The sequence below is a fragment of the Oratosquilla oratoria genome, chromosome 29 (assembly GCF_046742065.1).
Source record: "Oratosquilla oratoria isolate Oo_2021 chromosome 29, ASM4674206v1, whole genome shotgun sequence".
NCBI classification, from domain to species: Eukaryota; Metazoa; Arthropoda; class Malacostraca; order Stomatopoda; family Squillidae; genus Oratosquilla; species Oratosquilla oratoria.
Window position 1 is genome coordinate 39,860,550 of NC_134805.1, and position 15,052 is coordinate 39,875,601.

Genomic DNA, 15,052 nt, shown 5'->3' on the forward strand with positions numbered 1-15,052 from the left:
GAAGGGGGAGGTGGAGGGAGTGAATATGAGGGGGCGTCCTAGGATGAGATGGATGGATGAGGTGAAAGGGGCATTACAAAAGAGAGGAATGTCTGTTGAGGAAGGACAGGAAAGGACAGAAGATAGGGGTGAATGGAGAGGGGTTGTGTATAGATGATGCTGTGATGCATGAGGGGGAGTGGGTGGGGGATGGGGGGTGAGGAAGTATGTATGAGAAAAAATTTGATGCAGCATGAAGGGATTTCTCTCCGTCTTCTCCTTTTCTGCTGTGGATGTGCTGTGTCTTGCGACACTGCTTCTGATCCAGGGCAGTGGACAGGATGCAGGGATGACCCGTCATCCAGGAGGTGCCAAGATGAGACGGAGGGGAGTGGAATATATAGGAAATGGAATGGGTGGGAGGTGTTTCTATGCCTTATTCTTTTTGGCTACCCCCCATTTAGGGGGAAAAAGCCTTTGGTATATGTATGTACATAGCCCCTGTGAGGGGCACCGTCCTAGCCTTCTAATAGGGGGAGTTTTTGACGTTAAACCATATCATCATATCACAATGCATGGAGTGAGTCTGGACTCTCAGTATCCATGCATGGGATATATTTACATAAGGATTACAAAGAATAAAGAACATATGAGAAACATGATGAAGAAATGAAATGTTGATTCTGGTTGTGTGCCAATGACAAAAGGTGAAGTATCGATTGTTGTTGCGGGTGTTGGGCGTAGTCCAAAACACCTGGTTCTCTGGTCACTGTTCAGATCTGATGACAGTGGAGTGTCCCCTTGGGAGACAGGTCCCAGCACAATAGCGGGTCCCCAGAGAGTTGTCTGGAGACGGAGTTCACTGTCACTCCATATGTGTATTTACCTAGTTGTATCTTACAGGAAGGGGAGCTAAGATCATGGTGTCCCATCTGTGTATCCCTCCATATCCAATTTCCTCTAAATTCTTGTATTGTTTTTGCACACAATGTTTTTCAGGTTTGTTCTATAATTGTCCTTTTTTAAGCTTCTTTCCATGTCCTCTTGTGTTTCTCTTATCCCATTTGAGTATCTTCTTTATCAAGAACTTCCATGCCTTTCATAATTCTGTAGATAGTCAACAAGTCACCTCTTTCTCTTCTCAGTTCCAGAGTCAGCAACTCCAATTTTAACAATCTTTCTTCATATGAGAGTTTTGTTAGTTCTAGAGCCATCTTCGTAGCTGCTCACTGGATTCTCTCAATCTTTCTTTTATTCTTTTTTGTACTGGGTGACTATAGCATCGCTGCATACTCCAATTTAGGCCTTATCAATGTGACTAGTATTTTCTTTACCATTTCTTCATCCAAGTAGGTAAAAGCCACTTTTATTGATCTTAGTAAGTTATAGGTTTTGCCAACAATTTTGTTTATATGTTTGTCAGGGGACATATCTTTTGTGATGATCACTCCCAGGTCTTTTTCAGATCCCTCTTTCTTTACTTCTTTTTCATCATTTTTATATATATATTTTTTCAATTTCCATTATGCTACATTTTTTAATATTGAATTCCACTTCCCACTTCTGACTCCATCCCCACACCCTGTTCAGGTCTGTAATGAGTCACAGTCCATTTCAGTACTCACTTTCTTTAACAATTTTACATCATCTGCAAAGAAGCTCATGTAATATTCCACTCCCTTGTCCATGTCATTCATATAAATGGCAAACATTATTGAAGCCAACACTGATCCTTGTGGGACTCCATTAATTACCTCTTCCCAAGGAGAAGACTTATCTCTGAGCATTACCCTCATTTTTCTTCCATACAAAAAGTCCTCCATCCATTTCAATAGTTTACTTTGTATCCCTCCTTTGGTTTACAGTTTTCCTAATAGTTTTTTGTGTGGGACTTTATCAAAAGCTTTTTATAGATCTAGGAAAGCGCAACCGATCCATCCATCCCTTTCTTGTATCATATATAGTAGTCTTGAGTAAAAGCAGATAAAATTAGTTGTACATGATCTTCCCTGTCTAAATCTTAATTGTCTTGGATTCAATGTATTGTTATCCTCCAGATGTTTTATCCATCAACTTTTTATAACTTTTTCACAGATTTTAGCTACTGTGCTTGTAAGGGGTGGTGCGAGAGGTGAATGCAAGGGTAGTGGGTCAGGGATTGGAGATGGTTAAGGAAAATGGAGAAAAGTGGGAGGTGAGCCAGCTGTTGTTTGCAGACGACACTGCGCTTGTGGCAGGATCGGAGGAGGGATTGAGGAAGCTGGTGACAGAGTTTGGGAGAGTGTGTGATAGAAGAAAGCTGAAGATAAATGTGGGTAAAAGTAAGGTGATGAGATGTACAAGGGGTGAAAGTGGCAGTAATCTGGAAGTGAGCATTAAGGGAGAGCAACTGGAGGAAGTGGATAGTTTTAGATATTTGGGTGCAAATGTGGCAGGAAAGGGTGGAGTGAAGGTGGAGGTAGAATGTAGATTGAGAGAAGCGAGTAAATGCCTTGGTGGTTTAAAAAGTGTAATGAGGAATAGGAATCTGGGAATGGATGCTAAGAGGAGACTGTATGAAGGAGTGATTGTGCCAACAGCACTGTATGGAGCAGAAACATGGAACATGAGAGAGGAAGAGAGAAGGAACTTGAATGTGTTTGAGATGAAGTGTCTGAGAAGTATGATGGGGGTTACTAGGCTAGATAGAGTGAGAAATGAGGAAGTGAGGAGGGGAACAGGGGTGGAAAGGGAGCTGGGAGATAGGGTTGATGAAAGAGTATTAGGATGGTTTGGACACATGGAAAGAATGAGTGAAGACTAGAAAAGGAGGTATGGAAGACAGATGTGGAGGGAGTGAACATGAAGGGACGTACTAGGATGAGATGGATGGGGGTGAAAGGGGCTTTGGGGAAGAGGGGAATGTCTGTTGAGGAAGGACTGGAGAGGGGAATGGTTGTATATGGAAAATGTTGTGATGCATGAGGTGGATTGGACGGGGGAATGGGGGTGAGGTAGTGTGTGTGAGCAAAAATTTTTGATGCAGCCCGAAGGGATTTCTCCCCGTCCTCTCCTTTATATGGGGGGTCGCCGATTTAATGAAGCGGCCTTGCTATGGATGTGCTGTGTCCTGCGACACTGCTTCTGACCCAGGGCAGTGGACAGGGTGCAGGGATGCCCCGTCATCTAGGAGGTGCTAAGATGGGAGGGAGGGTGGAGGGGTGTGGAGTGTTTTCGGGGATGAAATGGGTGGGAATGTTTTTGTGCCTTGTCCTTTTTGGCTACCCCCCTGGTAAGGGGGAAAAAAGCCTTGGTATATGTATGTATGTATGTATGCTTGTAAGGGAAACTGGTCTAATTTGTTAGATCTTCCTTATTTCCTCCTTTATAAATTGGTACAATTGGTACAATATCATCATTTTTCCAGTCTTCTGGCATTTTACCTTCTTTGAGTGAGGGGAAAAGAATACTGCCACCAAGTAATTCCACTTGGATCATAAGAGGCGAGAAGAAAGGGACGGGGATTGGGACTAGGCATCCTTCTCCTTGTAGCCCCACAGGGGACATTCCTAAAAGAAAAAGCAAAGGCATAAGAGGGTCTGGGAGTTTTCCGACCAGTACCCTAAGGTTTGGGTCTTTTAATGTGCGTGGATGTGGTACAGATGAGAGTAAAAGGGAAGAGATAGGTAGTATGTTTGTGAGAAGAAAGATGGATGTGTTGGCTTTGAGTGAAACTAAGCTGAAAGGGAAGGGCGAGTGTAGGTTTGAGAATGTAATTAGGAGGTTATCAGGAGTGAAGAGAGGGCGAGGGAGGGAAGGGGTGGCTATACTAGTAAGTGAAGAGATAGGTAAATGTGTAGTGGAGTGGAAGGAGGTTTCCTCTAGGATAATGTGGATGAAGGTGAAACTGGGAAAGGAGATATGGGTTTTTTTAAGTGCATATGGGCCTGGCAGTGAGAAGAGCATAGAAGAAAGGGAGGCTTTTTGGATATATTTAAATGAGTGCATAGAGGATTTAGGGAGAAATATCAATGTAATAGTACTGGGAGACCTTAATGCTAGGGTAGGAAATGATCCAATTGATGGAGTGGTTGGGAAATGTGGAGTTCCAGGAAAGAATCGTAGTGGAGAGTTGATGGTGGAAATGTGTCTAGAGAGTTGATGATAGCAAATACAGTGTTTCGGAAGAAAGTCAAGCATAAGTACACATGGGAGAGGGTGGTGGAGGGAAGGGTGGTAGATAGAGCATTAATGGACTATGTAGTGGTAAATAGGATTATGATAGGAAGAGTTAAGGATGTACATGTGCTAAGGGGAGAGGGTGGGGGAATATCAGATCATTTTTTGGTGAAAGGTAAGTTGAGAGTGGAGGATAGATTGAGGAAGAGAAAAGGGACAAAAGGTAGGGAGGTGCTTAGAGTGAACTCTTTAAATGAAAAGGAAAAGGAGAAGGAGTACAAGAAGAAGCTGAAGGAGGAGTGGGAGGGAGTGAAGGATAGAGTAGAGGTAGGTGTGGAGGAGGAATGGGGATGGTTCAAGGAGGGAGTCACAAAGTATGCAAAGATGGTGTGTGGAACAAGAAGGACAGGAGGAAATAGAAGAAAGGGTAGTGAATGGTGGGATGAGGAAACAAAGAAGGTTGTAGAAGAGAAGAAGCGAGCTTTCACAGATTGGTTACAAAATAGGACGAGGGAGTCATATGAGAGGTACAAAGAAAAGAAAAGAGAAGTAAAGCAAAAGGTAAAGGAGGCAAAGAGGAGAGCAGATGTGAAATGGGGTAAGATTATGACAGAAAATTTTGAAAGTAGAGAAGAAAAGGTAAAAGGTATAGATGGAGAGATGACAATGGAAGAGAAGGCAGTAAGGGGAAGATGGGCAGAATATTTTAGGGAGTTGCTAAATGTGAAGGAGGATAGGGAGGGAAAGATAGCTGCAGTGGGAAATGCTAAGAAAATGACCATGATGAGTGAGGAAAATGGAGGAGAAATAAGGAAGGATGAAGTGAAGGCAGTTGTTAAAATGATGAAAGCAGGTAAGGCACCTGGTCTGGATGGATGCCATGCAGAATGTCTAAAAAAAGGAGGTACAGTGATGGTGAGGTTATTTAATGTTTGCTGGAGAGAGGGTAGAGTGCTGGAGGACTGGAGGAGTGCCTGTATAGTTCCACTTTACAAGGGAAAAGGGGACAAGTGTGAATGTAGTAGTTTCAGAGGGATTAGCTTGTTAAGTGTAGTTGGGAAGGCTTATGGAAGGATCTTGATTGAGAGGATTAGGAGAGCAACAGAGGGAGTAATTGGTGAGGAACAATGTGGATTTAGGATGGGTAGAGGTTGTGTAGATCAGATTTTTGTGGTAAGACAGATATGTGAGAAAGCTATAGGAAAGGGGAAGGATGTTTTTTGGACCTTTATGGACCTGGAAAAGGCTTACGACAGGGTAGATAGAAAGGCACTTTGGGAGGTTTTGAGGATATATGGGATAGGAGGAAAGCTTTAGGAGCTGTCAAAAGTTTTTATGAGAGTAGTAGAGCTTGTGTCAGGACTAGAAATGGAGAGAGTGAGTGGTTCGAGGTAAAGGTGGGACTTCGTCAAGGATGCTTTATGTCGCCCTGGCTATTCAACTTATACATGGATGGGGTAGTGCAAGAGGTAAATGCAAGGGTAGTGGGTCAGGGATTGGAGATGGTTAAAGAAAATGGAGAAAAGTGGGAGGTGAACCAGCTGTTGTTTGCAGACGACACTGCGCTTGTGGCAGGATCGGAGGAGGGATTGAGGAAGTTGGTGACAGAGTTTGGGAGAGTTTGTGATAGAAGAAAGCTGAAGATAAATGTGGGTAAAAGTAAGGTGATGAGATGTACAAGGGGTGAAAGTGGCAGTAGTCTGGAAGTGAGCATTAAGGGAGAGCGACTGGAGGAAGTGGATAGTTTTAGATACTTGGGTGCAAATGTGGCAGGAAAAGGTGGAGGTAGAATGTAGATTGAGAGAAGCGAGTAAATGCCTTGGTGGATTAAAAAGTGTAATTAGGAATAGACATTTGGGAATGGATGCTAAGAGGAGACTATATGAAGGAGTGATTGTGCCAACAGCACTATATGGGGCAGAAACATGGAACATAAGAGAAGAAGAGAGAAGGAGTTTCAATGTGTTTGAGATGAGGTGTCTGAGAAGTATGATGGGGGTTACTAGGCTAGATAGAGTGAGAAATGAGGAGGTGAGGAGGAGAACAGGGGTGGAAAGGGAGCTGGGAGATAGGGTTGATGAAAGAATATTAGGATGGTTTGGACACATGGAAAGAATGAGTGAGGAAAGACTAGAAGAAGAGGTATGGAAGGGGGAGGTGGAGGGAGTGAACATGAAGGGACGTCCTAGGATGAGGTGGATGGATGGGGTGAAGGGGGCTTTGGGGAATGTCTGTTGAGGAAGGACGGGAGAGGACAGAAGACAGGGGTGAATGGAGAATGGTTGTATATGGATGATGTTGTGATGCATGAGGTGGAATGGGCAGGGGGATGGGGGGTGGGGTGGTGTGTGTGAGCAAATTTTGATGCAGCCCGAAGGGATTTCTCCCCATCTTCTCCTTTGTGCATGGGGGGACGGAGGGGGGGGGTCGCCGATTTAATGAAGCGGCCTTGCTGTGAATGTGCTGTGTCTTGCGACACTGCTTCTGACCCAGGGCAGTGGACAAGGTGCAGGGATGACCCGTCATCCGGGAGGTGCTAAGATGAGAGGGAGGGTGGAGGGGTGTGGAGTGTATTCAGGGATGGAATGGGTGGGAATGATTTTATGCCTTTTCCTTTTTGGCTACCTCCCTTGTAAGGGGGAAAAAGCCTTGGTATATGTATGTATATTTTGTCTGCTAGTTCTTCTATACATTCTTTTAATATCTAGTTTGCCATTCCATCTGGGCCATGAGATTTTCTGACATAGAGGTTCTTTATTTGTGTATTTCCCTAGTTGTATTATACAGGAAGGGAGCTATGCTCGTGGTGACCCGTCTTTGTATCTTTCAGCATCCATTTTATTCTTAAAATCGTGAATAGTATTTGCACACACTGTTTTTTCATCTAAGTTATTCCATACATCCAGTACTCTGTGTGGGAAGCTATTCTTTTTCTTATCTCTTCTATAGTTGTTCTTTTTGAGTTTCTTTTCATGACCTCTTGTTTTTCCATTGTCATTTTTTAGTAAATCTTTTCTGTCAAGGATTTCCATTCCTTTCATGATTCTATATATGGTCAGTAGTGTGTGTGCATGCAAAACATGTAAAGACTGGACTCTTTCTTTCAATCATCTTGCAACATTTTGTAATTGTAACTGAGCGATCCCCATGTTCTGTGAATAAGCTTGATCACATTTTCTGTGGCTAAAAACATTATGGATGAAAGAGAATGAGTATAACAGCTGTATCTTTATATTTTATAACATGTATATTGTGATACATCATCATACATCAGGCAGCTTAATGTGCACACAAGTATTTGACTCATATTGAAGAGACTAAAGGCATTGCAATGAGACACAGTAGTAAAGGAAAAGCCTAAGAACAACAGAAATAATAATGATGACACATACATACATATATATACCAAGACTTTTTCCCCCTTAAAGGGAAGTAGCCAAAAAGGAAAAGGCATAAAATCATTCCCACCGATTCCATCCCTGAATACACTCCACACCCCTCCACCCTCCCTCTTATCTTAGCACCTCCTGGATGATGGGTCATCCCTGCACCTTGTCCACTGCCCTGGGTCAGAAGCATGATGGTATGGTTTAATGTCACAAACTCCCCCCTATCGGGAGGCTAGGATGGTGTCTCTTACTTAGGACTTTGTAGTGTGGAATTTAATGAACCATGCCTTTAGTTCAACTTCACCAGTGGCAGGATTCAAACTGCCATCCCCTCGTCCTTCTCCACAAGTAACAATGTCCTAACCCACATGGCCAGAGGGCTTCCCAGAAGTAATGGATAGTGAAAATTAAGTGGAGAATGATGGTGAATGGATGATATTTCAATGCAACCTAAAGGGATTTCTCCCTGTCTTCTTTATTTTCCACATGTGGAGATGAAGAGTATACTGTGGAAACAAGTGTGGTGGATGGGAGTGAAATGGCTACCTCCCATATAAGGGGGAAGAAGTCTTTGGGATATAGATAGAAAATTAAAATGTGGCTCAACATTCCCACAAGTAGAGATTTGTTTCAAAATATAGAGCAATGTTGCATGACTGGTCTATAGAGGTGGCACTGAAATTCCTTTATCAGCTACATATAACTGTGTAAGCAATACCCCAGGATTTATGCTAGTAAAATATTGGTATTTTGTTTTGTCCTTACAGATGTTATGTAAGACTTGATATCATGCGAAGGATCCTGATGAATGTATTTGGTATTGATGTCGTGATGGTTATGGGTATAACAGATATTGATGACAAGATTATTGCAAGAGCAAATGAGGTATTTATAATCTTATTTTTGCATTTTTCATAAGGAATGATGGCTGTACTGTATATTGCCTTGAAATACTCCCACCTTCTCTTTTGTAAATCTTTGTCATACAGTTTTCAGTTTTTTGAATACTCAAAGTGCCCTGTTATCCCACTTTTACTCTGGGAATGAGAGCTGGGTGTGTAGCAGTACCACAGTTTTTGGTCCTTTTCTATAATTGAAGAACTGGATTTTAGAGCAGTGAGATGGGAACAATTTTAAGAATTACCTTTTCATGTTGCATGTTTATATATATTCTGGTTTATAAGTAAAATATTCATGTACATTCCACCTTATTCTTGGTGATTTTTTTAATCTGATTATTTTACAGCTAAAGATTTCAATCAAAGAATTGACATTAGGGTATGAAAAAGAGTTCTTTGAAGACATGAGTCGCTTGAGTGTTATGCAACCAACTCTAGCTCCCAGAGTGACAAACCACATTGGACCGATCATTGAGTTTATACAGGGCATTATTAATAATGGCCATGGGTATGTGGTGGAAGAAGGTGAGTTTTGTATGTTTATATGTATGTGATGTAGTCTGAAGTTTTTCTCATTGAAATAGGAATGCTTATTCTTAATAATGTCTCATACCCTTCAAGTAATAGGCCTACCTTTATTGCTTACTCTTCCTGTCAATTTTTATTGGTGCTGGTGCTATATATCATTGCTATTGAACTTCATGCAAGAGAGCATTGCACATGTAGAAGTTCCATACTATTCCTTGTTCTGAAAAATAGAACAAACTCCTACATTGGGTCAGAAGATTTAAATGAGAAGCTTACATACATATATACCATACATATACCAAGGCTTTTTCCCCCTTACAAGGGAGGTAGCCAAAAAGGAAAGGCATAAAATCATTCCCACCCATTCCATCCCTGAATACACTTCACACCCCTCCACCCTCCCTCTTATCTTAGCACCTCCTGGATGATGGGTCATCCCTGCACCCTGTCCATTGCCCTGGGTCAGAAGCAGTGTTGCAAGACACAGCACATCCACAGCAAGGCCGCTTCATTAAATCGGCAACCCCCCCTCTCCGTCCCCCCATGCATTAAAGAAGACGGGGAGAAATCCCTTTGGGCTGCATCAAATTTTGCTCACACACTACCTCACCCCCCATCCCCCTGCCCATTCCACCTCATGCATCACAACATCATCCATATACAACCATTCTCCATTCACCCCTGTCTTCTGTCCTTTCCCGTCCTTCCTCAACAGACATTCCCCTCTTCCCCAAAGCCCCCTTCACCCCATCCATCCACCTCATCCTAGGACGTCCCTTCATGTTCACTCCCTCCACATCTGCCTTCCATACCTCTTTTACTAGTCTTTCTTCACTCATCCTTTCCATGTGTCCAAACCATCCTAATACTCTTTCATCAACCCTATCTCCCAACTCCCTTTCCACCCGTTCTCCTCCTCACTTCTTCATTTCTCACTCTGTCTAGCCTAGTAACCCCCATCATACTTCTCAGACATCTCATCTCAAACACATTCAAACTCCTTCTCTCTTCCTCTCTTATGTTCCATGTTTCTGCCCCATACAGTGCTGTTGGCACAATCACTCCTTCATACAGTCTCCTCTTAGCATCCATTCCTAAATGTCTATTCCTCATTACACTCTTCAGTCCACCAAGGCATTTACTCACTTCTCTCAATCTACATTCTACCTCCACCTTCACTCCACCTTTTCCTGCCACATTTGCACCCAAGTACCTAAAACTATCCACTTCCTCCAGTCGCTCTCCCTTAATGCTCACTTCCAGTCTACTGCCACTTTCACCCCTTGTACATCTCATCACCTTACTTTTACCCACATTTATCTTTAGCTTTCTTCTATCACATACTTTCCCAAACTCTGCCACCAACTTCCTCAGTCCCTCTTCCGATCCTGCCACAAGCTTACATTTTATTAATCAAAGGATTACAAAGGCAAAGCATGCCGACAGGAGACCTTTTGATCCATATCTAGGTCGGATGCAAAAAAAAAAAAAAAAAAAAAAAAAAAAAAAAAAATAATATTAATAATAAATTAAAACTATAACAATGTAAATAACAATTAAAATACATAAATAAATGCATTGGTATAGTTGAATAACAAACAAACAGGTAAATAGTAAATGATAATAAATTGACATATAACTAATAATAAATGAAAATCAGACAGACAAATTATAACAAAACAAAAACAAATAATATAACATAAATTATAATAATTACAGCATCTTACTTAGGTATTTATCTAAATGATTCTTAAAGCTTCGAACTGAACTACATTGCACTACCTGTGCAGGAAGTTTATTCCATTCATTAACTACACGGTTGGCAAAGTTGTTTCTACCTACTTCCAAATTGAATCTATTTCCGGACAGTTTGAGACCATTGTTTCTTGTCTGATTCTCATTCAATGTGAAAATTTTGTCACTTTTGATGTTGTCAATTCCCTTTAAAATCTTAAAGACCTGTATCAAGTCACCTCTGAGTCTACGCTTTTTTAGGGAAAACAGATTCATGTGCTTAAGTCGATTTTCGTATGATTTATTTTTGATATTTGGAATCAGTTTTGTGGCTCGCCGTTGTACTTTTTCCAGTCTGTCAATGTCTTTAATGAGATTCGGTGACCATACGGAAACAGCATATTCCAAATGTGGACGAACTAACGATTTATATAGCTTGTTAATGAGTGATGGACTTTTGAAATCAAAAGATCGCGCAATCAATCCCAGAATCTTATTTGCTTTCTCAGAGGCTGAAATACACTGCTTGGATGATTTGAGGTCGTTACTGATAATTACGCCGAGATCTTTTTCACTATCCACTTTTGTTAACGAATTTCCAAATAACTTGTAATCGTACTTGCTGTTATTTTTACCTATGTGCATTACCTTGCATTTACTTGCGTTAAATTTCATTAGCCACTTTTCAGACCATTGCTGTAATTTATCTAAATCTTCTTGAATATCTAATTGGTTTGAGTGATCATTTGCCACTCCGCACAGTTTTGTATCATCAGCAAATTTGGAAACAGTAGATTTTAGTCCATGGTCTATATCATTTATATATACTATGAATAGAAGTGGCCCAAGAACGGAACCCTGAGGAACTCCACTTGCAACACTATTCCATCCAGAAGTTTTTCCATTTAAAACAACTCTCTGTTTTCGACCTTTCAACCAATTACTAGTCCAACCTAATAGGCTACCACTTATTCCATGCAAAGCTAATTTAGTAAGTAGTCTTTCGTGTGGGACGGTATCAAAAGCTTTTGCAAAGTCTAGATATATTAAATCTATATTGTTTCTTTTGTCATAATTCGAGACAACTGTGTTGTAGAATTCGAGTAAGTTAGTCACGCAAGAACGTTTCCGTCTGAAACCATGTTGGCTATCATTTATCAAACGGTTACTTTCTAAATGATATTCGATAGCATCTCTGATGATAGTTTCCATTATTTTTCCTACGATCGAAGTCAAACTAATAGGCCTATAGTTATTTGGTTTCTTTTTGTCACCTTTTTTGAATATGGTGCTACATTGAATATGGTGCTACATTGCAACAAAGTTTTAGTGAGACCATTTATTACTCATGCTGCAAGTGTTTATATACATACATACACCCAAAGGGGTTGACTAAGTCAAAACATACACCCAAAATCAGTTTTAAATTATTTTATTTTATTTATTTTTATGTCATAGATTCCCCATCTCAGAGAGGCCTAAGATGATACCTCCTTATAGAAAATTTTTTGAAGCAGAGAATTTTATATCGTATGCCCATAGGGTGTCTGGGATACAGAGCTGCTTCCCAGTGCACCACTTCTCCGTGAAGACGAAGGGCGAGAGCCTCTTCTTAAGCCACTGTAGGTGGTAGTTCTTGACAGCGTCCAGGATATAGGAGTTGAGGATGGGGATGAGCGGACGATGGTCCATCAATGTGAAGTGGGGCAAACTAGATATAGTTTGCATTTGGACGTGGCCCAGGTGGCAGTGAGCATCTCCAGTTCGATGGTGGCATAGTAGGTTTCGGCATCCGTCAGGAACCGCAAGCCACACTAAATGAGACACAAGTGCCCCTGTCTGTGGTTTTGGTGTAGGGCGTACCCGACACCGTAGAGGCAAGACAGATCTGTCTGCAGTGCCACTGGGGTCGAAGGGCGCCAGTACAGGTGGTGATGACAGAGCTCGCTTAATGTTGGTGAAAGCCTTGTTATGATCTGGGGTCCAGGTGAATGAGCACTTAGGGCTCATTAGAGGCCGTAAGAGTTGAGTTGTCGGTGCTATAGCCGGGGTGAAGTCTGCCAGTTGGTTCACCAGGCCCATGAAGGAGCATAGATCAGTCAAGTTGGCGGGTGTGGGGAAGTCCCATTTGGCCCTGACCTTGTCCTTATTGGTGGAGAGACGGTAGCCACAGAAGCTGATGCTGGGAGTGGAGATTGTGAATTTCTCCTTGTTAAGGGTAATGCATGGTTGTGGTACCTAGTTAGCATATGGTGGATCCTCTGGAAGTGGGAGGGGAGGTCCTTGTCGAACAGGAGGATGTCATCCATCTCTTTAACAAAGTTGGTAATGCTTTGTAGAGCTACATCTCCACGGAAGCAGTAGGCGTTGCTGGTGGCTGCAAAGCCCATCGGTCCCAGGCAGTGCTTGTAGCATCCATAAGGGGTTATAAACGTGGTGAGGTGCTGGTCCTCCTCTGTGAGGTCCATCTGCCAATAAATGTGAAGGGCGTCTGCCATCGTAAAGAACCTTATGGAGGGGGTGATGCTGTGGACCGCCCCAAATGGAGTGGGTGAGAGATGGATGGGGCGTGACACCTGAGAGCTGAGTTTGGTCAGGTCCACTTTGATGCATACGCCCTAATTCTTGACCTAGAGGACCATCAGGTGGCACCACCCTGAAGGTTCCTCACTGACAAGCATGATAATACCTTGCTGCACCATTGAGTCAAGTTCCTCCTTCACTTGATCCTGAAATGCTGATGGTATCAGCCTAGGCATGTGGATGATGAAGGGCACAGCATCACCTTTCAGGTGGATTCTCATGGGGGGACCCACCATCTTTCATAGGAGGGCAGTGTGGAGGTCATCCTTGGAGACCAGCACGTCACTAAATTCCCTTAGAAAGTAGTCACTGGCAAGCTGTCAATGGGTAGTATTAGCTTGGTGCACCACCAGGATAGGCCTCAGGAAGTTGGGCAGGACAATGGCCAACTCCTGACAGTGGGCAAAGGAGAGGAGGAGGGTTTGGACCCCCTTGTGAACCCGTATGTCAGCAGCATAGTGCCTGTCGCTAAGCATCAAGAGGGCCCAGTGGTGGTGCCAGGACTTGACAACTCTTGGTGATTCTCATCCCGATCCTTGGTTGACTTACAATACTTCTCCCCAATGACCCTTTTTGTTGCAGGCATGGCAGCGAACTTTCCTGGCAGGGCACTTGGGGGTGCGAGGGGAGTGTCTTTTCTTTCCACAGCTGTGGCAGGTGCTGTTAGCCACCTGGCATTTCCTGGGGTTGTGCTGGTGGGCGCAGGATTGGCAGGGGGCTGCTGGGGCGGGGGTGTGTGCGCCTGGTGCTGAGCCCCTTTTGTATGCTGATACGGCACAGCATAAGCTCAGGTCATCCTGGACAGCTAAAGCTGTCACCCTCAATGCCTCATATGAGTGGCAGCTGGTCACTACCTCCTGCACTGACATTTGTAGCAAGGGGTCTGAGGTGATGCACAAGTTCCTCGTCCCTGATGCCCATGAGTATCACCATTTTCAGCTGGGCCTCTGCACAAGTGATGGGGTTTCTGGTGCACAGGTCTACTTCCTCAGCCTTATCCCTTATATGGCCGTAGAAGTTGTCAAAGGACTCGCCTTGCACCTGTCTGCATCGGAGCAGGTCGCGGCAACAGAGGGCCTTAACTTGTGCGTCCCGGAAGTGGGCTTGCAGCCGGTCGAGCACTTCGTCAGTCAAGAGCGAGGTGTCATGGGGGATGTCCAGGGAATTCTGTAGTATCCCCTGAACATCGAGGGACAAGCACAGCCGGAGCTGTATGAGCTGTATGCCATGTGGCATCCTATTAACACTGGCCATGGCTGCATAGTCAGCCCAGCCACGGTGCCACAACTGGAACGACCGGAAGTGTGCATCAGTCTGCAGTGGCAGTGGACATGGGACTGAAAGGTTGCTGGTGGAGGAGGAGTGGGTGGCACTCCGGTGATAGGTGGGGCTGGGGCAGAAGGCGGAGAAGGGGACAGAGAGGTCGGTGAGAGACTCAGTGGGAGGACTATGTGCAGGGACAAGGGCTACAAGAAATAGTAGTCCTCTTTCCGTTCATTTTGCATCACCACTATGAGCTGTCTGACATTACTGCTACCATCCTGTGAAAATGTCACATTTGGTGTGAGCATAGGCAGGGGCAGGTAAGTTGACATCATCCATATCCGAATCCCATTAATCATGTCTTTGTTTCATGTTCCCCGGCTGGGTGGGCGTGGCCTGTGTGGGTCAGCTGGTGGGTGTCATGGTGTCAGCTTCGCTCCATGTGTGGGTTGTGGTCGTGGTGGGTAGTGCTCTTCTGAGAGGCTCAGTATCCAGGGGAGTGGGATGAAAGGCCCCTTT

General features: G+C 43.5%; 1 protein-coding gene across 3 annotated transcripts in view; it reads left to right on the forward strand.

Annotated features, from left to right (window-relative positions):
• LOC143040734 (putative cysteine--tRNA ligase, mitochondrial) overlaps positions 1-15,052 on the forward strand; it is an 82,671-nt gene that overhangs the window by 20,398 nt on the left and 47,221 nt on the right. For all 3 annotated transcript variants that reach the window (XM_076212113.1, XM_076212114.1, XM_076212112.1), the window contains exons 5-6: positions 8,294-8,411; positions 8,773-8,950. In XM_076212113.1, the coding sequence (XP_076068228.1) occupies positions 8,294-8,411; positions 8,773-8,950 (296 nt within the window). The remainder of the gene's footprint in view (positions 1-8,293; positions 8,412-8,772; positions 8,951-15,052) is intronic.